Raw genomic sequence first — 22,607 nt, forward strand, 5'->3', positions numbered from 1 at the left:
CCTATTTCGAATATGGCAGGAAGGCCTACAGACAGGATTGCTGCCTCCCACGATGTGGGAAGGAGTAATTTGGTTGATATTAAAGTCTATTAAAGACCCATTGGACTGCGCCTCCTATAGGCCAATATCTCTTATTAATATGGATACAAAAATATTTTCTAAAATACCAGCAGATAGGCTACTCCCATTCCTTCCCTCTGTCATGCACCTAGACCAAGCTGCCTTTATTCTGGGCCGATCTATGGCCCTTAACTTGCGACAACTATTTGGAGTGCTGGCTCAGATTGATCCTGCTGTACATGCGATAAGAGCACTATTAGATATAGAGATGGTGTTTGATTAGGTAGCTTGGGATTACTTGTTTGCAGTTCTGGAAAGGATTGGGGTGCCGGAATACTTCCTGACATGTGTTAGGGTCCTGTACTCTGGGGTGACCACGAAGATTGGTCTCTTTAGCAGGCACTCAGCACCTTTTGAAATAGGGCGAGGGATGCGCCAGGGATGCCTGTTGTCCCCGCTTCTATCTGCAATTTCAATGGAGCCACTCGCGGTGCACTTGGGGACGCTTCATATGCACAGGGGGCTCGCTCTGGGGGGAGAGCGGGAGTTGATCTCACTTTATGCTGATGATATTATTCTTTATATCGAGGACCAGGGTGACAATTTGTAACATCTCATGCAAGACATAAATGCTTTTGCAGGTCTTTTGGGGCTGCAGGTCAATTGGGCTAAGTCAATCCTGTTCCCACTGAATGAGGGTACTGTGCAGCCCTTTGGAGCCAGAAGGTTTCATTGGGAGCAAATCTCGACCAACTATCTGGGCATAAGGGTAAGTAGAAACCATTCTCAGTTGCTTAAGGATAATAATGGGGCGTATCTGGAGGCCGATAGGTGGGTGTCTCTTCCAATTGCACTCCTGGGGAAGGTAGCGATAACTAAAATGGTTATACTTCCTAAGTTATTATACTTATTTCTTAATGTCCAGGTGTGGCCTGATGCTCAATTTTTTGCTGAGCTAAAGTCACTAATGATTAAGCTGGTGTGGAGCCCAAAAGCCTCCAGAATTAAATGGGAAACACTTACTGGCATGTGAGAACAAGCGGGCCTTGAAGTTACTGATTTAGAACTATATTACCTGGCCACGCAGGTGTTGTTTCCGTCATACTGGATGCCGGGAACCAAGTTCTTTCTGCATGTTAGGACTGAGAGGAGGTCGGCATAACCGTATTCTTTGCAAGGTACCCTGACAAATGCCTTTTCCATCCGGCAGCATGTACGGTACATGCATGGCGGAGGCTGTGGCGGAAAATGCAGGTATCTCTTCCATATACCCCTGAACTTAGGGTCTGAGATATTCAATGTTTGGACCCAACATGCAACAGAAAGATCAAGAGTGAGTGGTCTTGTTTTGAGGGAATCATATGTTTGATTTTTATGCAGACTTGGAGCTATTCAGGCATAAGTTTGGTAATGCCTTTGGGCTGGCTTTCCAGTTTTTTAGAATCCGTGAGGCATTTCAAGCTTGGTCTGCATCTTTTCCGGCAGAACCACAGGTGTTTCCTCTCTTGAAGTTCTTGGTTAATGTTAAGAGAGTGGTCTCGACAATCTATCTCGACAATCTATCAAATGACGCGAAGATCATCACCAAAGGAGGCTCAAGCGAGTAGGGAATCATGGGTGATGGATATTGGCTGTGAACTGGGTGACGCGAGAAAATATGTGTTTATATACTAGGAGGGTGGCGATTAGCTCTCGGTTTAAGTTTATACAATATAGAATTCTTCATCAGGCTTATTTGGTGCCGTTGGGCCAGCAAAAATGTGACCGCTCTAGCAATCGGCGATGCCCCAGATGCAAATTCGAAAGTGCAGGGTTTATTCATGTTATATGTAGCTGTCCTGCTCTTACAACCTTTTGGCAACAGGTGACTAAGTCAACGGGGGAAATGATTCACCAGGAAGTCCCTTTAGATATCCTTTTCTGTTTCTTTGGCTGGCTGCCAGGGATTCCTAAGGCGGGGAGAAAGTTACTGTTAATATGCATGTTGCTGGCCAAGCGCTGTATTTTAATGCATTGGTTAAGCCCAAAGGTGCCAACGGTAGCAAAGTGGCGCAAGGATTTAGCATGGTGCTGCGATATTGAGCAGGAACACTGTAGAAGACAGACTTTTAGTTCTAGGCGTAGTGATATCTGGGACCCTGTGCACGCCTTCTTGATGGCTGGAGAATTGGCGGGGAATGGGGAAGCAGCTGGGGATGAGACAGGGTGACGAGATCCCAGTATGCTAGAATAAGTGGTTGGGAAAATTGCTAATTTCTGTTTGCATACTTCCTTTTAAACACCGTTGAGGGGGACTTCTACTAGCATGCACCCTCCGCAGCTCGGTAATGTTTGTATTGATGCGTTGATGTACTCCATGTCTATCGTGCTGTATGTGAACCTGTTAATAAATAAAGTTTACTCGGTATGACTGAATTCACAGCTATCCTTAATTCAAAGTTAATTTACAGGTCTGCCTTTCTTTGTGTCTCATCCATATGCATGCAGCCTTCACAGTTTTACTATAAATTGCTATGTCGTCAATATAGGCCCCACAGAAATCGGAATAAGGCTGTAAAAGCCTGTCCATGAGTCGTTGGAAAGTGGCTGGGGCCCCATGCAGTCCAAAAGGGAGGACTTTGAATTGGAATAGTCCTATTGGCATCGAGATCACTCTCTTTTTCCTTATCAGGTCCATGTTCAGGGACCTGCCATTATCCCTTTGGTTGAATCTAGGGTTGACAGGAATGTGGCATTTCCCAATTTACCTATTAGTTCATTGATGCATGGCATAGGATAGGCATTGAAGGGAGAGATGGCATTGACTTGCCTGAAGACTATGCAAAACCTCCAAGAATGATCGAGTTTAGTCACCAAACCAATAGGGGAGGACCATGGACTATTTTATAGGTACAGGTTCCTGTTTGCTGTAGCACCTCACAGGGCCCATGCCACTTTGACACAAGTTTTTTTTCAAAGGTAGGTAAGATGACTGAACTTTCAGTCTCTCTGGAAATGATCTTAAATTTACCTTCTTGTTGTAGGTAGATTTTTGCTGGATTTGGGCTTTCTCCAGGTGGGTTTGGACTAGATTCCGGACAAGTTTCATGTGCTCTTGTAATTGGGTAGCTGTTTGTGAGAGAGGAATTGGTGCCTCTTCTCTTTCTTCCCAGGTCTCCCGGAGCATGTCTTAAACATCTCTTGGTTCTCTACCGTACAGTAACTCAAAAGGGGAGAAACTGGTTGATGCCGGAGGGGTCTTACTTACTGCAACAGGGCCCACAAGATCATACAATCCCAGTCCTTCCCATTCTTGTCTACCAATTGTCTCAGAATAATTTCTAGGATTTTGTTAAATCTCTCTACCAATCTGTCCATTGGGGGTGTTCAACTGAGTTTCTTAAGGTGGTAATGTGTGGTATTTCCTTGCCTTCACCCATAAGCATACTCATAAAATTGGATCCCTGATCCGTTAGAATTTCCTTGGGGAAACCAACCCTAGAAAAGAATGGCAACAGATGTTTTAAAATCTGCTGGGTTGTGTTGTTCCACATGGGGAAAGACTTCTGGGTATCGGGTAGCGTAATCAATGATTACAAGAACATACTTATTGCCCAGTCCAGAGGTTTCCAATGGTCCAATGATATCCATCCCAATTCGAGAGAAAGGGCCTTCTATTATCGGTAATGGGTTTAGAGGGGTTGGCAAGGAAATGTGGGAGCCAGTATTTTGGCATATCTCACATGTCTGAATGAAGTTCTTTATGTCAGCATGGATACCCGGCCAATAGAATTTCCCACTGATGTGAGCTTGGGTTTTAGATTGTCCCAAGTGTCGCCCTGACAAATGACAGTGTGCAATCTCTAGCACTATTTTACGATGGGTCTTGGGTATTACTAACTGAGCTTTACTTAGTCCTTCCCTGGAGGTTTCCCTTCCATATAGTAATCCCTGCTTCAGGAAGAAAAAGGGGCTCCCCTTTTCTTGTCGTTGTCCCTCAGGAATCACTTGTAAGAAAGCTTCTGCGAGTACTGGATCATTTTGCTGGGCGAAGGCTAGATCGGGAAGGATTGTAGGTTCCTCTTCCCTTTTTGCTTCGATGATAGGTGTCTCATCAACTTCTCCAAAGCCTATGTTACCTCTCTCAGTTTCCTCTGGTTAATTTTCTTCCTCAAAACGGGAAAATAGAGCCTTCTCAAGAATTCTATGTGCAATTTTGCCCCCAGAGCGTATTTCAAACAGGGTCTCAACATGGTTCTGTAGAAGAACCTTAATTTCTCCCCGAAATTCAGGATCTATAAAGCCTGCTAGGAGGTCAAGGCCAAACTTTCAGCCCAGGCCAGATTTTGGGGCCAATCTTATATAACAATCCACAGGGGGTATTTGAGCTAAGTCTGTGGGAATCATCTCTTGTTTTCCAGGAGGAATAGTAGCGTCCCTGATGCTCCAAATTTCAAAGCCTATGGATTATTTTGTGGTGGTAGAGGGGTCTGAGCCTCTGTGACTAAGTTTCTGGAATTGTAGGGCCCCCCAATTTGCTTCAATTGAGTTGTATCCCACTCTTACACCATATTTAGGGTAGGCATGGTATCACAAGTATGACACTGACACAAAAGTTACAATTTGTAAAACCTTTATTAAAGTTTCTGGGTTTGGAAAAAAAACTCCTACTTTGCCCTATAACTAGGATGGGAGTAGCCTCGACCATCAAACAATAAATAAAACAGTCCTAGTTGAGTCTGTCATATCAAAACGGCCTATGCTAACAAAACCTAATGCCTGCCCTATCTCTTGTACACAAAGTGTATAAAGGGGAGATGTATGTAAATGAAAATCAGTGTTCAAATATAAAGAATAAATGTGGCTGAATCAGCTCTCCCCCCACGTTAGACAGTACACAGTAAGGCGGTCCCTGTAGACAGGATGATACACTCCGGCTCGGGCTTTTAACACAAAACTATTCAAAACATGGATTGAGTCCCACCTGACCTTCCACGTTGAAGTCTCTCTTTCCAGTCTTCCAAACAACGTTCAACAAAATGTTCATGCCAGTCCCCCACTGTCGGGCTCAGACCTTTCACAACAAAAGTTCAACAATACTTGCACGGGGCTCCCTTCCCCAAAGTCATTACACTTTGGGTCTTCCACAGTCGGGCTCAGACTGTTTCCGGATGTTGAAGAGTTACGAATGTGCGTGGTTTTCTCTACAGACCTCCGCAAGACCACTTCGACTCAAAGTTCAGTGCTTAGCTTTTTACTCTCCCTTTCTCTCTGGGTTAATATTGATCACTTCACTTTTGTAATTCATTCACTTTTATCGCTACAAACAATTCACCTTTCACAGAGACTTTCAAGTGGGCTACTACTTCCCTTCGCCAGACCACTCCGCTACTCAGTATCGCTGGTTTCACAGCTATCCTTACTTCAAAGTTCATTCACAGGTCTGCCTTTCTTCGCATCTCATCCATACGTGTGCAGTCTTCACTTGTGATATAATGTAGCAACCTCAATCTTTCCTTAACACACACTGGTCGCTCAGGTCGCTTGCCAACTCACCAACTGTGTGTGTTTCTTTCATTTCTTTACAGTTTTCCAATTCACGAGTCAAGGTTAGTACCACATGCTTGGCCTCTGCAACTCTGCTGTTCACTCGGGAGGGTCACTGGCATCCTTGAAACACAATGCAGCCTTCAATATTGGGATTTGGCCTTCTCCACATTGTATTGCACAGCATGTTGGAGGCAACAACCTCCTGTAGGGAACTCATGGGGTTCTCGACCCACTGCTATCGTCTCTTGGTCCGTCTCTCTGCTCGAGTAGGTTTGCCTTTGCCCTGGAAGTTCTGCTCTTACTTGTGTTCCACCTTGCTCAGAGTGTGTCTGTATGTTCCGCCTTTTATCCGTGTGAGGAAAGCTAATTGGTATCAGATGTATGTACTTAAAGTCAAGTGCCTAACTTTGCCTGACCCAATTAGTGGGACATGTCCAGTGTGATGTATAAGAGTTAGTCTTGTTACTCTCAGTCACCCTCTTCCTCGGCCCAGTGTTTGTGTAGAAAGAGGGGAGGGTTGGGACATCAGAGAATCCTAAAAAATAGGATAGGTTAGATGTACAAAAAAAAGAGGGGAATATCGCGTCTCACCATCGGCTGCCTCACCCCCACTCCCCAGAGACCACTCACCTAGGTGATCCTGCCGCCCCGGTCCATCCCCGGGGTCTGGATCCAAATGCGATGGCCATGCACTGGCCACCTGAGAGAGAGATACCCGGGGACTAGTAGATGAGACACCCTTTGGTTTCACACAGTGAATACTTGGGCAGTGCTAGATCCCTCGAGAAGCCATAAATAAGACTGATTTAGTCAAAGCCATTTGAATACAGCCCAGAGGCAAGAGGGAGGCCAGAATATCCTTGATGGGTCAAATTACACAGGAAAGCAACTGTGCAGCCAGGCCTGGCATGTGCCCAGGAGTGTAAGAGATCTTTGAAATGTGTAAATGTAGGTGAATTCTGGAGATGTTTTCGGATTTATCGCTACTGCCAAAGTTTGGAGCAGAGATATCAGGTAGCCTCTTGGAACAAAGCCAAAAGAAACACTACCAGCAGTAAACAGGGTGCAAAGGGTGCTGAAGCCTGAAGGAGAGCTGCCATTGCAGATCAGTGGTGCCATCTGAAAGAAAGACTTTGCTACATTTTAAAGAAAAGAAGGTGTGCACACAATACAGTGCAGCCTCAAAACATTTGTGCTATACTACAAAGTATCACAAACATGAGTGGAATGATTGAGAGACAGACAGACACAGAAGTTTAGGATTTGTAACAGGTGTGTTTTTTTTTTTTTAGGGATGGGTAGAAAACTTTGGCCAAATGATGAAAACGCAACGAGACAAAAGGATGTTTTCTCCTTAAGTTCCAAAAAAAATTCTCTGGGTTCAGATAAATGTGTCCAGGTTTAATATAAAGTCTTTCATTCTGGGAGACCCTTCTGGAAAGTTATTTTCCATTCTCTGTCACTCACAGTCTGCAGGTTTGAGTGTCCCCACACTTATTTCATCTGTTTCGGTCTTCTGCTTCTTGTCCTGGTTCCTGGGCGAACCCTGCATCACCTTTTAGTATAGATTATTCAATGGAAAATCCTGTGTTTGCATCACATATACCAAACCGAGTAAAATGTTGTCATTTCTAAGTCATTTATTTTACCTTATTTTAATCAACCCAGTTCTTTTACATTTTGCTAGTTGTCAGATGGTGGTTCTGGAAATGAGAAGCAAAGGCACCAGGAACACAGCCCATCTAATATAAGAAGCCATTGTATGTTATAAAGAGGGCCTCGAGCAATAGGTTCTGAACTGCAACAACCTTCTTTTCCATAATTCTGCAGAAGGCTGAATCCTTGGGTCTCAACTCTGGGAGAGGGGTTGATAAACTTCTCATCTAAACAAACCCATAGCTCTCAGATGTCCATCTCAAACCAACAATGTTTTTTGTATGCACGTTTAGCCATATTTGTTTGGGTACACCAGGAGATTTCTATGGCCAAGATTTCTCAGCAGTAATGGGATTGTGAAGGTGCCTGCAGGACGGATTCATTATACAGAGCCCCTTCCACTGTTTTGCAAAACCTGGGCTGAGGGAATAGGTTGTTGGAATTGCTCAGACCAGAGATTTGGAAAAGAGGACGATGGAGCAAATGTGAGCAATGAGAGAACAATTCTAAATCTTAACCAATATCAGCTCAGCGTATATAAGCTAATACAACTCTGTGAACAACACTAGATACATGGATTGTAGCACAAAACGTATTTGTGAACAGTTTCTGGTGGAGAAAATGTGTTAAAACCATCATGATATGGGGGGGCGCTGTAGCGTGGCTATCGAGATGGCCGTGGCATGAAAGTGCTCCGGCAGAGGCTCAGGCATTCGGCATTTAAATCGATACTAAAAACAAGTTGCCGTGCTGCGGAGACCTGGGGAAGTAAATCGGAACATCTGCTACATGAGTTGTTGGGAACTCAGAGACTGAAGTCCATTTATTCTGCACTCTGTGATCCTCCATTTTGGTGCCATCCCATCCCCCGCCAGCGGTTCCCGATGCTGAAGGAGAAGCTCGGTGTCTGGTGGCCGGCTGTGCTCCTCCGTTTCGTCCTCCCTCTGCCTGGGGAGTTCTCGGTGGGCGTCCCTGTGGCTGGAGGGGCCTTTGTGTTCAGGGTCCGATGCTCCGGTGCCCGCCGGGTTGGGATATCTTTGGGTCTGCCGCCTCGTCTCGGGCGCGGGGCTTCCGCTCCGGGCAGGGGCTCCGGAGTGTTTGGAGAGGCCTGCCTGGCCGCCCGCCGGCTGGTCCCTGCCATCCAGAGCTGTGGCGGTGCCTGGGGCTGGACGAAGGGCCTCTGCCTCCTGGCCTGCCTGCAGTGCGGTGCGGGGTGATTGAGGAGTCGGAGCTGCGGTGAGAGACTCCCGGTGTGCGGTAAGTGGGGGCCTCCTTTCGACCGCAATTACCGGGGTGCCGGGCCCCCGGTCAGCACTAGATGAGTTGCCCTCTTGGATGGCCCCCGCATCGCCTTGGCTGATTCGCATGGTGTTGGAGACCCAGCTTGGATCTTTGTGGCCTTTTTTATTTTTTTTCTTCTCCATCGTGACCGAGCTTGTCCTTCCTTTGGCTTGAAGAGTCCCAGATTGGGTGGTTGGGCTGCCACCCTCAGTGCCTTATAGTCCTTGCTCCTTCCGCTTGGGATCCTCCATCATTTCTGGCTCTTCGGGATCCTTGCAGTCGGGGGCCACCCTGCCACCTATCTCTTGGTTATCCGTGGTGTGGGGTTTTGGGGTACGCTGGAGATCTTGGTCTAACGGATTATCGGTTGTTATCTGTGGGTGGCCTCAGCTTCTTCCCCTGATTCACCAGTTCCATAGCCCCCTGACTGTCCAGAGCTTGTATCCCTGCCCCTTTGAGTGGGTCTCCCATAATGGGAAATCAGAAGAGACAATAAAAAATGGAACAGTATGCCAGACCGGACCTGACGCAGCAGGGGGATGAGGCAGGCCCCCCTCAGCTGGATATTTCGTCCCTAAATCAAACTCTGATGGCGCTTAAAAACAGGACGGACAACCTGGATGCAAAGATAGATGCGCTGACCTGCAAAGTTGACATCTCTGCTGTCCAAATTGAGAAACTGTGTGGCAGGATGTCAGAGGCGGAGCACCGGATTGGGGATGGTGAGGATAAAATAGCTGAACTTCAGCGTGAAGTAGCCTCCCTTAAACAAACTATTAAAAAGGTGGTAGCAAAGAATGACGATTTAGAAGGGAGGTCGAGAAGAAACAATATAAGGATAACAGGAATAGCAAATTCTACCCCCATAGATAATATAGAGTTATTTGTGGAGAAACTGCTCAAAGAGATTCTCGATAACCCACCAGTTACGGATCTGTTTATGGTGGAGCGGGCTCACCGGTCCCTGGCAGTTAGGCCTGCCTCTGGTGCCCCGGAGAGGGCGTTTATTGCTTAAATGTTTAATTATCGAGATCGAGGCATTCTGCTTCGGTCTGCAGGAGACAAAGGGACCCACCGGTGGGGAACTGCAACTATTAGACTCTTTCCGGACTTTAGTCAGAAAGTTCAGGATCTAAGAAAACCCTTTCAGGCAGCAAAAAACGCCCTGAAGAAGAAAAATGTCCATTACTCAATGTTGTTTCCTGCCAAACTCAGGGTGGTGTATCAGGGGAAAACCTTGTTCTTTACCTCTCCTGTGTCAGCCGGCGGAGAGATTTGACTCTGAAATTCCAGACCGGGTGGTCTCGCCTCCTCATCCTCCATAACTGCCCCTGGGGCCAGCGTCTTTTGAGTACACAGTTTTTACAGACTCCATTAGGGGATGTCCTGGTCACCGCTTGATATGAGTTCTTCCTTACTTGGTGATTGGTAATAACAGGCAACATGATATATGTGGTACACGAGCCTCTTGCCTAAGGGAGGCATAGCAGCCGCCGGCACCCCCCCAGGCCCAGCGGCACTTGATCGGGGCAGAGTTTGGTAGCTGATGTTATGTGGGAGGGGGGTGGGTTTTGTTGGCCGGTAGGTTGGTGTTTCTGGCGTGGGAGGGGGGAGGGTAGGGTATGTTGGGGTCAGTTGGTTGTGTTTTGTTTTTTGGGGGGATGGGGAGGGAACCTTCTTTCAGAACCATGGAATTTTGTGCTCGTTATATATTTTTGAAATGCCTTGACGACTATGTACCAGGTGCATCGTCTGTGGTTAGATATTGGGACAACACTCATAATCCATGCATAATGTGACCCTCCCTCGGGAGCGGTTAGCTCTGGTAAGGTCCACTATTAATTTGCTCACTTGGAACATCCGGGGTTTCACTAACGGAAAAAAGACGCGCTGAATCTCCAATTATGTGAAGAACCATCATGTTAATGTTTTATGTGTGCAGGAGACTCATTTAGGGAGGGAGCAGAAGCTTCCCCCCTTGGCAGGCTGGGGGGTTAATAGGTACGGATCGTCCTATTCCACTCACTCCTGTGGGGGTCGCAATTTATATACACCGGTCGTTGGAATTTCAATTGCATAAACAGATCTCAGATGATGAGGGACGGTTTGTCCTGGTGACCGGGGAGATTGCAGCATGGTCTGTCCTTATCATAAACATATATGGTCCCAATTATGACTCCCCTGAGTTTTTTCAGACATGTTCTGAACACATAAGGCTATTCCCGGGGTATGAAGTGGTATGGGCGGGAAACTTTAATTTGGCCCTTTCCTCCCAGCTGGATAGGTCCACGTCAGCCCAGAGGCCACCCACCAGAGCCGCCCTAAAGTGGCAATCTATAGCTGAGGATAATACCTTGACTGATGCATGGCGGATGCATCACCCTAACGACCGAGTATATACATTCCATTCCAGCGTACATTGTAGCAGTTCCAGAATAGATTATATTCACCTGTCCCCTGGGTTAGTCCGCGGTTCCAGCAGGGCCGAAATAATCCCCTGTACGCTGTCGGACCACTCCGCAGTGGTAGTACAGTTTGTGGGTCCACCTCCCCGCTCTGGGCTCCTTAGATGGAGGTTTCGGGCGCGGGCGCTTGAGGACGTGGTGTTCCAGGAGGAGTTGCGCAAAGCCATCTCGGAGTTCTTTCAGCTGAATAAGGATTCGGTCCCCAGTCAGGGGGTGGTGTGGGAGACCTTCAAGGTGTTCCTTCGGGGGTGGTGTATCACGCAGGAGGGGGGTGTTTTGAAAGGTATTCGCAGTGCCATCTCATCTAAGGAAAAAGAAATTAAAAGCATGGAGATGCTCCAAGCCGGGTAAGTCTCCCCCGCACTTCAGGCTGAGTTGGTGGCCAGAAGGCAGGATGTCCGCCTACTAATGGAGAGTGAGGATAGATTCCTGGAGGAACCTGTCGCGGCTGCTAGGTATGGGGAGGGTGATCGTCCAAGTAGGACTCTGGCATGGGCCATTAGACAGGACCGGCATTTGGAACCCATTATAGAGGTTGAATCTTCTGAGGGAATTCCCGTTAGGGATACGGGAGGGATCAATGAGATTTTCCGGCAATTTTATGAAAGGTTATATGCTACTCAAAGCGCCGCAGGGCATGATGATATCGCTCAATACCTAGACAGGATTGCTTTGGGCTAGCTGTAACCTGAGCTTGGGGCGCTTCTTAATATTCCCCCTACAGAGGAGGAGCTCCTCAAGGTAATTAATTCACTCCCGAATGGTAAGGCCCCTGGTACAGATGGTATATCAGCGGAACTGTATAAAACATTCCCGGGCCTACTTATTCCTCATCTACGTGATATGTTTGAGGAGGCGTCCTCCTCGGCGATCCTCCCGGAGTCTGTTAGAACGGCTCCTGTTATGGTGTTGCTTAAACCTAATAAAGACCCCAGGAAGTGTTCGTCCTATCGGCCACTGTCACTGATGAACACTGATAATAAGATCCTAGCGAAGTTGCTGGCCGATCTGCTCCTCCCCCATATGCCTGCCCTGATCCTCCCTGACCAGGCTGGGTTTATACCCGGCCGCTCTACTCAAAATAACCTGCATAGATTGTTTACTCTAATGCATAATGTAAATCCTGAAGTCCCTATCGCAGTGGTGGCCTTGGACGCGGAGAAGGCTTTTGATTCTGTTGAGTGGCCTTTTCTATTCGAGGTTCTCCGGCGCTCTGGGATTGGCAACCAGTTCCTATAATGGATTTGTCTACTCTATACAGCCCCTAGGGCTCTGATCTATACCAATGGGATCCAGTCAGCTCCTATTTACCCGACTCGGGGTACTAGGCAGGGTTGCACTTTCTCCCCTCTCTTGTTCATGCTGGCAATCGAGCTTGTGGCTTGTGCCCTGAGGGAGTTTCATCCCCATCGTGGTGTGACTATTAGATCATACACATCTGCCGTTTCTCTCTACGCAGATGATATGTTGTTATATGTCAAAAATCCCCAGGTCAATTTGCACCCCATGATGGACGAGAACACCTTATTTGGTGCCCTTTCTGGCCTCCAGATAAATTGGACTAAGTCTGAGGTGCTTCCACTTACGGGGGGGGTTTCCCCTCAAGATGTGGGGGAAGCTTTTACTTGGTGCCCGCAAGGAATTTGTTACTTGGGGGTGAGGGTTTCTACATCCCCCTCTAAACTATACAAGGAAAACTACATGGCAAATCTTCAACACTTGGAGCATAGGGTGGACACATGGATGCGTCTCCCAATATCTCAGGCTGCCCGTATTTCTTTGTCCAAAATGGTGATCCTGCCGAAATTATTATATGTTTTTAGCAATGTTCCGATCTGGCCACCTGTGGCTTTTTGGAATCGTATAAAAACTATGATGACTAACTTATTTTGGGCGGGGAAACAACCACGTATTTCGCTGGTTACACTGTGTAGCCCATGCTCTCAGGGAGGGCTGGATGTCCCCAACCTCTTCTTATACTACATAGTAGCTCAGATTCAATATTCCATATGGTGGTGGTCCCGCACGAGTAATCTCCCTTATTCACGGCTTGAGCGTGCTATCAGCCAGCATGATGACCTTAGGGGTCTACTATGGACTGCCCGCGAGCGCCATTTGCGAACGGAGGTACAGCCTTTGGGGGTGACCTTTAGGGTGTGGGATCAGTTAGTAAAGTGGGCGGGGTTAGGGCCCTGGCACTCCCCCTTGTTGCCCATTTACAGAGTTCGTAATATCCCTCTTAAGCATTAATATATTTTCATTCAACACTTCCAAAACCTTCAGATCCACACTCTGGGGGCATGGCTCCTAGTGGCCGTTTCTTAGCATGTGACGAGCTTAAGGTTAGGAGCGAATACTCACCTGTCACTCTGGTGTTATATTTCCGCCTCCGGGAGGTATTGAGAGCTAAATGGCCCGAGTTTCCAATTGCCCACCAGATGTCTCCCGTGTTGGAATTCGTTATAACACCATCGCCAACTAGAAAGTGGGTATCCACCTTATATGGTATGGTGCAGTCAGTGGGTCCCCGTCCCCCACCCCAGTACAGGCTTAAATGGGAGGATTGCCTGATGCAGTCATTATCGGAGGCTCAATGGTTGTCTGTTTTTGCCCAGACTAAAAATATTTCCATAAATAACAGGTTTCGTTTGATTCATTTTAAATTTATACATCAGGTGTACTACTCTCCGTTGTATTTGCATAATGTATTTCCCCTCAGATCCTCATCCTGTAGGAGATGCCAGCAGGACTCGGCTGACATTTATCACGTGTCGTGGCTCTGCCCTAGGATTCAAGCTTTTTGGTCAGCTGTGGCAGAAGTCATGGAGAAGATTATGGAGGAACCTATCCCCTTCACCCCTGAGACATGGTTACTGGCACTGATTGATCTGGACTCCCGAAGTGCAAAGCGGTTGGTTTGCATGAATTCTGTGGTGGCTAGAACGCTGGTGGCGTGGGCCTGGGGTTCGGCTACGGCCCCTTCTGTACGTCTTTGGCTCAACACTATGTCGATCTGTGAGCGCAGGGAGAAATTGTACAATCTAGCGCTTTCATGTGGCAGTAGACCCAGAGAATATTGGGTGGCTTTCGGAAGGTATATGAACAATGAATCGGGCCATACAGGTATATCCCCGATACAGGATGGTGTGAAGTCCACTCTACATAACCTTACGAGTTTATAATTTGAATTTTCAACATGACTAGCCAGGACCTAGCTGCAGTGGGGCCTTGGCACTGTGACGACCAGCGGGTCGATATTTGCATTGTGTTTAAATTGTTAAAGGTGCATAGTGACCAGCAATATTCGGTATTGGTTTTGAATGCGTGGGAGTGGAGAAAACTCCTAATTTATGTATTTATTTATGTATTTATTTGTTTTTAGTACTTTGAGGAGCAGAGAACACTATATACATTTCGTGGAAGAAGCTGGGGGGACTGTTGCCCTATGTTGGGGCTTGGTTTGGCACCTGTGAAGGTTTTTTTTTTCTTCTCTAATGTTTCATTGTGGTATTGATTGTATTGCAAAACTAATAAAAACACAGTTTAAAAAAACCATCATGATATATATGGGATACATTACTCACCGTAATCGTATTTCTGATGCTTGTATCTGCTTAGATTCACATGCTGTGCATAGGCCGACATCTAGTGGAAGCTGCGGAGTATTACAGTTTGTTTTTCGAAAGTCGAAAATGGGCGTCGACACAGGCGTGCCAGTAATACTATCCCTAGTGTGACGTCCACTGTACCCAAGATCCCTCACGCGTGTAGGATCCTCAGATTGTATTTTTTCTGACATGAGGAAGCATGAGGAGTAGCGTGAGTACAGATAATCCAAGCAGATAGACAGAAAAGGTAAGACTACAAGCAATCATGCGCCTTCTCTCGGAGGGGAGGAAGGGTGGGTCGCATGTGAATCTAAGCAGATACAAGCATCAGAAATACGATTACGGTGAGTAATGTATCCCTTCTGAGGCTTGTGGAATCTGCTTAGATCACATGCTGTGCATAGATTAGCGAGCAGTACCAGAAGAAGGAGGTGGGATGTGAGAAGGGTCATGAGCAAACAGGTGTCTTAGAACCGCTTGTCCCACTTGTGTATCTGTCTTGGAATGAGTGTCAATGCAGTAATGCTGAGTAAAAGTGTGAATAGAGCTCCAAGTAGCCGCTTTGCAAATGGTGTCGAGGGGAACATTTGCAATGAAAGCCAGAGTGGCACCAATGCCTCTAGTAGAGTGGGCCCTTGGCGTAAAAGGCAGAGTCTTGTCAGAAAGAGAGTAACACAGCTGTATACAGTTGATAATCCACTTCGAGATAGCGCCCTTAGAGACGCGATCCCCCTCTCTGCCTGTAGCTACGGAGACAAACAGTTGATCTGTTTTCCTTAGCGGTCTGGTTTTATTTACATAGTATAGGACCGCCCTACGCACATCTAGGGTGTGTAGTTTCACCTCAGCCGAGCTTTGCGGGTTCTGGAAGAAAGCCGGAAGCTCGATGGACTGGTTTACATGGAACTTGGATATGAATTTAGGTGAGAACCTAGGGTGTGTGCGTAAAACCAGTTTGTCCTTGTGGATAGTAAAGAAAGGATCCTGCACTGACAGAGCCTGAATTTCACTGACCCTTCTTATGGAGGTAATGGCTACTAAGAAGGCCGTTTTATAAGTCAGGTGTTTGAGACTACTTTTATGCATGGGTTCGAATGGGGGTCCCATGAGCTTAGCTAGCACCACGTTGAGGTCCCATCCTGGCGGTGGGTTCGAAATAGGAGGGTGAAGTCTCTTTACTCCTTCCATGAAGGCTTTAACCACTGGTACTTTCCACCACGAGACCTTGTTATGGGATGTGGTGTAAGCCGAGAGGGCTGCCAGGTGTACTTTCAGCGAGTTAAAAACCAACCCTGCATCCAGCAGGTGGAGCATGTATGTCACAACGTTGGAAGGAGTGCAATCAACCGGGTTGATTTGTTTATTCTGGCACCAGATAACGAATCTTTTCCACTTATCAAAGTAACAGTGCCTTGTATTTGGTTTCCTGGACTCCTTTAGAATGTCCATACACCTCTGTGGTAATTTGAGATGTCCAAACTCTATGACTTCAGGAGCCATGCTGCTAGGTTCATAGAGTTGGGTTCCTGATGCACTGTTTGACCCTGTTGCTGGGACAGTAGGTTGTACCAGGCTGGGAGTCTGATGGGTTCGCACACCGCCATCCTGCGTAGGTGTGGAAACCATGGTTGTCTCGCCCACATGGGAGCAACTAGGATGAGCGTCATAGATTCCTTGTTCATCTTGTACACCACCTTCCTGATGAGAGGAGTTGGTGGAAAAGCGTACGCAAACATCCCTGACCAGTTCATCCACAGGGCATTCCCTTGGGAGTCCGGCTGGGGGAACCTGGATGCAAATCCTGGGCATTGTTTGTTTTCGCTTGTGGCGAATAGGTCTATAGTGGGGAAACCCCACTGAGAGAAGAGATCTTCTACTACGTCTCTGTGAAGGACCCATTCGTGTTCTTCCGGGAGGGAGTTTCTGCTTAGAGCATCCGCTAGGGAATTGAGCTCCCCTGGAACATGTTGCGATGACAGGAAGATGTTCCGTCTGAGTGCCCATATCCATATTTTCTGGGCAAGCTTGGACAGATTTGGCGAACGAGTCCCCCCTTGCTTGTTCAGATAGAACATGGCTGTCGTGCTGTCCGTCCTGATCTGCACCGACAAGTTCAGTAGATGGGGCTCGAACGCCCTTAGCGCTCGGAATACTGCCAGAAGCTCTAGCAGATTGATGTGGTTCTTGGCTACTGAGTGAGACCAGAGACCCTGAGCTGTGTGGTGGAGATGGTGAGCTCCCCACCCAGTCAGGCATGCATCTGTAGTCACCACGGCTTGTACTTCGGGATCGTAAAAGGGTTTCCCCTTTGCGAGATTCTCTCTTGTCCACCAGTGTAGGCTCTGTACGAGTGTTGGCGAAACGACCACTAGATCGTCCCAATGACCACTTGCCTGAGACCACTGTTTCGCCAACCATTCCTGCATGGGACGCATGCGCAGACGCGCGTGGGGGACCAGGTAAATGCATGACGCCATCATGCCCAGTAACCGCATAGCTTTGCGTACTGTTATCTGTTGACCTGACTGATAATGCGGAATTTGCAGAAGTATATTCCGAATTCTCTCTTCCGAAGGGAAGGTCAATCCTTTCTGAGTATCTAGGATAGCTCCTAGAAACTGTTTTGAGGTGCTTGGCACCAGACTTGACTTTTTCTCGTTGATGGAGAAGCCTAATTCGTGGAGGAGGTCGATAGTCCTCTGAATGTTTGACCTGCAAATTCCTGGGGTTTCCCCCGTTATGAGCCAGTCGTCCAGATAAGGGTACACCGGGATTGCTTCCCTGCGTAGGTGTGCAGCCGCCACCGCCAGTACCTTGGTGAATACCCTTGGTGCTGAAGCTATCCCGAAGGGCAGTACCTTGAATTGGTAGTGGCGACTGTCCACCTTGAAGCGCAAGTACTTTTTGTGCGCTGGGAGCATGGAAATATGAAAATAAGCATCTTTCATATCCAAGGTTGCCATGTAATCCCCCTTTTTTAGGAGGGGGATTACCTCTTGTAGCGTGGTCATACGGAATTTTTGGGGCTTGACATATTTGTTGGCAGGCCGTAAGTCCAATACTGGGCGCATTGTCAAATCTTTCTTTGGCACAAGGAAGTAAGTTGAATAGATACCCTTGTTTACCTGGTGTCCTGGGACGAGTTCTATCGCGTCCTTTTCTAGCAGAATGGCGATCTCCTCGAGAAGGATCCTTTGATGTTCTAGGGAGTGCACTCTTTGTCGTGGAGGATGATTCCGGGGACGCTGCAGTAGTTCTATACAATATCCTGCGGATACTGTTGACAGCACCCATCTGTCTGAGGTGATCCCTTCCCAAGCCTGGGTGAAGGTGGAAATGCGTCCCCCTACTGGGGTTGCGTGGCAAGGGACCCTGAACTGAGCGTCACTGTTTTGGTGGAGGCGTGCCCCCGCCCTTGTTGGGGCTGCCTCTGCCTCTTCCACGACCTCTCTTGTTACCCCTGCCGTAACTCTGGGTAGACTGCTGGTTGTTATTCCATTGTGTACCTTGTCCCTGGGCATAGTTGCCTCTTTGTGAATTTTGGCCGCGTGGGCGACGAAAATTATTGTTCCCCCTCTGGTTAGGGGGTTTGTTGGTAAGCTGGCCAAGGGATTTGAGAGTCTCATATTCATCTTTGGCATTTTTAAGTGCGTCTTCGACCGCTTTCCCAAACAATAGGTCGGGTTCCACTGGCTTGTCTATTAAAGAAGCCTGGGTTTCTGTCTTGAATCCCGACTGCCGTAACCACGCATGTCTCTTGATAACAGTACCTTCTGCTATCAATCTCCCTGCGTTGTCAGCGGCGTCGAAAGTTGCTTTTAAAATGCAACCAGACACGGCTCTCCCCTCTGCCGAGATCCGAGCCAGCTGGCCCTTTAGCGGTTCTGGAGCAGAGGCAATGAGCGCCGCGACTTCTTCCCATTGATGGCAATTGTAACTAGCCAACAGGGTGGTGGAATTCGCAATCCTTGCTTGGTAGGCGGACGTTGAGGCTACCTTTCTGCCAAACCCGTAAAGTTTTTTGCTCTCCTTGTCGGGAGGAGCTTCTGATGAAGATAAGGGCGTGCCAGCCCTCTTTCTAGTGTTGGTCACCACTAGGGAATCTGGTTTAAGATGTCCCTTTATATACAGAGGGTCAGACTGGGCTGCCCGGAAAATCTTTTCAATTCTGGGGTTGACAGCTCTGGTGAGGTTAGGATTCACCAGGGAAGGATCTATTCTTCGTTGGATGGATTTGAGGATAGGGATGGTCTGAGCGACCGGTCTTCTCTCTCCTACAAACTCCTCCGCGAAGTCCCTTTCCTCCTGTACACCGTGGGTGTCGATGTGGAAGTGTTCCGCTGCTCGAGCGAGAACCTCGTTAAGGAGGGGCTGGTTATCAACTGGAGAGTCAGTAACTGGGGCTTCGCTTTGTACTGGGGAATCTACTCTGTAAATTTCCTGCTCATCTTCTCCCTCCTCCAGGTCCTCATCCTCTGCATAGTAATCTGTCCCGGTTTGTTCTTCCATAAATGCAAACTCCTGGTCCTCTTCAGGGAAAACTTGTCCCTGATAACTGGGGAGTGGAGTAGAATATGGAGTGGAGTAAGGCTGAACCTTGAAGGGTTCAGGTCTTTCGACCCGGGGCTCTTTACTTAGCGGGATAGGATCGGAGGAGCCTGAGGGTGTGGCCCCTTGAGGGTTATATGAAAGAAAGTGTTCTGGGTTCTTATCATAAAAATCAGCCAAGGAAGACATCCTAGACATAACCCTGTCTATGTCCTCACTGGACCATTCCCTGGAACAGGGTATTACTTTAGCAGGTGATTTATTTTCAAGGGTAGACTTGTGTTTGCTTGTCTGCTTAGGCTTTACAGGGGTGGAAGGCTGTGCTTTCCGCTGTTTCCCCCCTTCTCCGTGCGTGGAAAAATGTTTTCCCTGTCCCTTGGGGGCCCCAGAGACTTTCGACGCCTGGCGTCGAGGGTCTGGAGAGGTATCTGTGTGCTTCGGGCGTGGGGCCTCACTGATGTTAACCGCGGTCTCGGTATCTTGGAGCGCGGCCTGGGGGTGGAAGTCGTCTTCGTCTCCCGACGATCGAACTTCCGTTAGTGTGTGTAGCGAGGCACTCTTGGCAAGAGTGGATGATTGCCTTGCGTCGTGAGGCGATCTCGATCGAGAGCGCCCAGAGGACACCGAGTCGGACCGTTCTTTTTGTGCCTCTTTCCGGGAAGTCGACGTCGTCGAGGTCCGGTTGGTCTTAGTGTGTTTAGTGTGTGTTAGGTGTGTAGCGCTTGCGTCGCCGGGGGTCTTCCCCATAGCCGCCCTGCCGGACGACCTTCCGAGGTCGGGGACCTGCGCTCGTCGGCTGTCTTTCGACGCCGTAATGCCCTCGCCGTCCGAAAGTACGGCGTCGCTGCCATCGCTGAAGGCGCCCTCCGCTGCCATGGCCTCCTGCCTGGCGTGGTGGGCCCAACGCTTTGTCGAACGGTCCTTAAGTGTCTTAGGTTTAAACCTACTACACGCTCTGCAGTTCGCTTCGGGGTGATCCCTCGGCAAGCAGAGATTGCACGTGGCGTGCCTGTCGACCCAAGGGTATTTGCGATTGCACTTGGGGCAGAATTGAAAAGGGGTACCCTCCATACGCACCTTAAGGCAGCGGGCTGCTAAGTGTAGGAATATATATAAATGTAACTATATATCAAGAGTGAAGAGTATGTACCACCCCCCACTCTCCCTACTTGTAAGGGCCGAGGCCAGCGGCCTACTAGGCCCGGGCCGAGGCCAGCGGCCTACCGAGGCCCAGATCCGTCGTGCAGCAGTCGACGGTCGATGACTTCTCCAGCCGTCGTCGAGGTTGAGGGTCGACGTTGGGGTGGGGAAGGGAATGAATAAGAATTAAAATTATAATAACAGCAAAAGTATGGCTAAGGCCAGGGAACTCCGCAAGATGCTTCCGACCAGTATGGCGGAAAAAAACAATCTGAGGATCCTACACGCGTGAGGGATCTTGGGTACAGTGGACGTCACACTAGGGATAGTATTACTGGCACGCCTGTGTCGACGCCCATTTTCGACTTTCGAAAAACAAACTGTAATACTCCGCAGCTTCCACTAGATGTCGGCCTATGCACAGCATGTGATCTAAGCAGATTCCACAAGCCTCAGAAATATATATATACATACATACACAGTTATAAAGCTGATCCAGGATTAGCTAGAAATTGTTTCACTGTTCAGCGTCTGATAGATGTCAGTTTCCCTCCCTAACTGATGATGTGCACACACCAAGCCGGCTTATCTGATGTCTGCATTCGTTTGGTTTGGTACCTTATGTACAGGCTACTGAAGTATGGTGTTGATAGCTCAAAGAGGGTGTCCTTTTATCAGGTGTGGGATGTTAGGAAACCCTCTCTTTGGATGACATAGTTCCTCAAACAGTGTGACCCTGGGCAGATTCAGACGTTCTCCCTGCCTTTCTGAAGCTTGGGGAGAACCATTTCCAGTTCCGGAAGCACCTCAAGACCTGCCTCTTTGCTTCTGCTTCCTCTCTTCCTCTCCCCTGCTGAATTCTTGTCCGATACTGCCCTGGTCACCTGGCCACCCTCTGATCTTGGGCCCAGGTCCCTGCCCTCCCAGTTGCACACCCGCACTGCCTCCAGGCAACGCTTGCACTTGGGTCTGTATCTGTAACTCTACAGTCCCCTTACTTGCACTTTAGGACACCTGCTGTCCACATTTACCCCTGCATCTGCCACCCGCACTTCGTGTTGTTTTTGATCCCATGTGTAGCACTTTTCCCCACCCCTTTCCACTGGCACTTTTCCCCTCCCCCTACCCCACACTTGCGTGATTTCAATGTCACTTGGCCTAGTAAGATCGTTGTCTTTGTCCTCCCTCTGGTCCCCCTCCCTTGCCTCGTTGCGCCTTGAAACACTTGTGTATAGGCGCGTTATAAATGCCATATCATATCATATCATATGCAGTACATTTATAAACATTATCGAAACATAAATTTGATTCAATGATGCATGTTTTAAGTACACACATTTATATTTCTCAAAAGTGAGCACAAATCAAAGACAAAGATATTTTAAGGTTTGCTGCAGATTGGGGAAACATTTGTCATTGCAACAAATACGTTGGAAGTGAGGGTGCATGGCTTAGGAGTGTGTCCAAACAATATTTATTTGTCTGTTCCCACTTTACAAGTTTGAAAAAACGGTATGAGCACATTCCACACGGATTCAATGACTTACAGTCAGTGATAGAAGTGTACCAAAAAAAGTAGTGGAACTGGGGTCTCGGCAGGGGAGAGGGTAGGCGGAAGCACAGTGCACCATGTGACAAGGTGGTACAGCCGGGGGAATTGAATTAGTCAAAGCGTCTAATATCTAAGGCTCCTGTTACAACTCTACACTTGCACAGGGACATGAATGGACTAATCCTCTATAAAGAATGATGAATATGGGCGTAAAAAGTAGAGGAATGATAAACAGATACAAATAAAAGTAGTGTAACACCGTTCGAGACCGTTCCCGCTCACTTCGATCATTGCTTACAGTAATGTAAGCAAACGAGCAGAAAAACAGACCAAAATCATGCAAAACAACATTTGTATGCAAACAATTGACATTTGTTTAAAGTGTACCATTTTCTTGCAGATTAAATAATTTACCTTGCGCAAAGTGTTTAGGATCTTTTGAAATGACTCTTGGTTTTGTTCAAATTCCCAGAGTGTCTCTTCGGGATGTTCTTCGTCTGTGACTTGGATTGTACAATTAAAACGTCCATCATCTGAAAACTAAGTATGAAGAAAGAGGGTGTAGACATTAGAGAAAAAGTACTTCTTATTATCAGGTTTCAAAAAACAAGTGGTTTTTTGATCCATCAGTGCATCCGATTATGTGCCATATTTCTCCCGGCTCATTACCCACACTTCTCATTCCTTACTTAAATGAGGAGATACTATCTTCTGAAACAGGCACACGCTGTCCTATCCAAAGAAAACTTCAACCAAAACAGTGAACTG

The 22,607-nt window shown here is 47.8% G+C and overlaps 1 protein-coding gene across 1 annotated transcript in view; it reads right to left on the reverse strand.

Moving 5' to 3' along the window:
• Positions 1-22,607, reverse strand: part of LOC138480909 (uncharacterized) — an 829,951-nt gene that overhangs the window by 405,809 nt on the left and 401,535 nt on the right. Inside the window, exon 9 of the mRNA XM_069612710.1 lies at positions 22,254-22,379. Coding sequence (XP_069468811.1) covers positions 22,254-22,379 — 126 coding nt within the window. The remainder of the gene's footprint in view (positions 1-22,253; positions 22,380-22,607) is intronic.

Source organism: Ambystoma mexicanum, chromosome 5p (genome assembly GCF_040938575.1).
Source record: "Ambystoma mexicanum isolate Mex_15411 chromosome 5p, UKY_AmexF1_1, whole genome shotgun sequence".
NCBI classification, from domain to species: Eukaryota; Metazoa; Chordata; class Amphibia; order Caudata; family Ambystomatidae; genus Ambystoma; species Ambystoma mexicanum.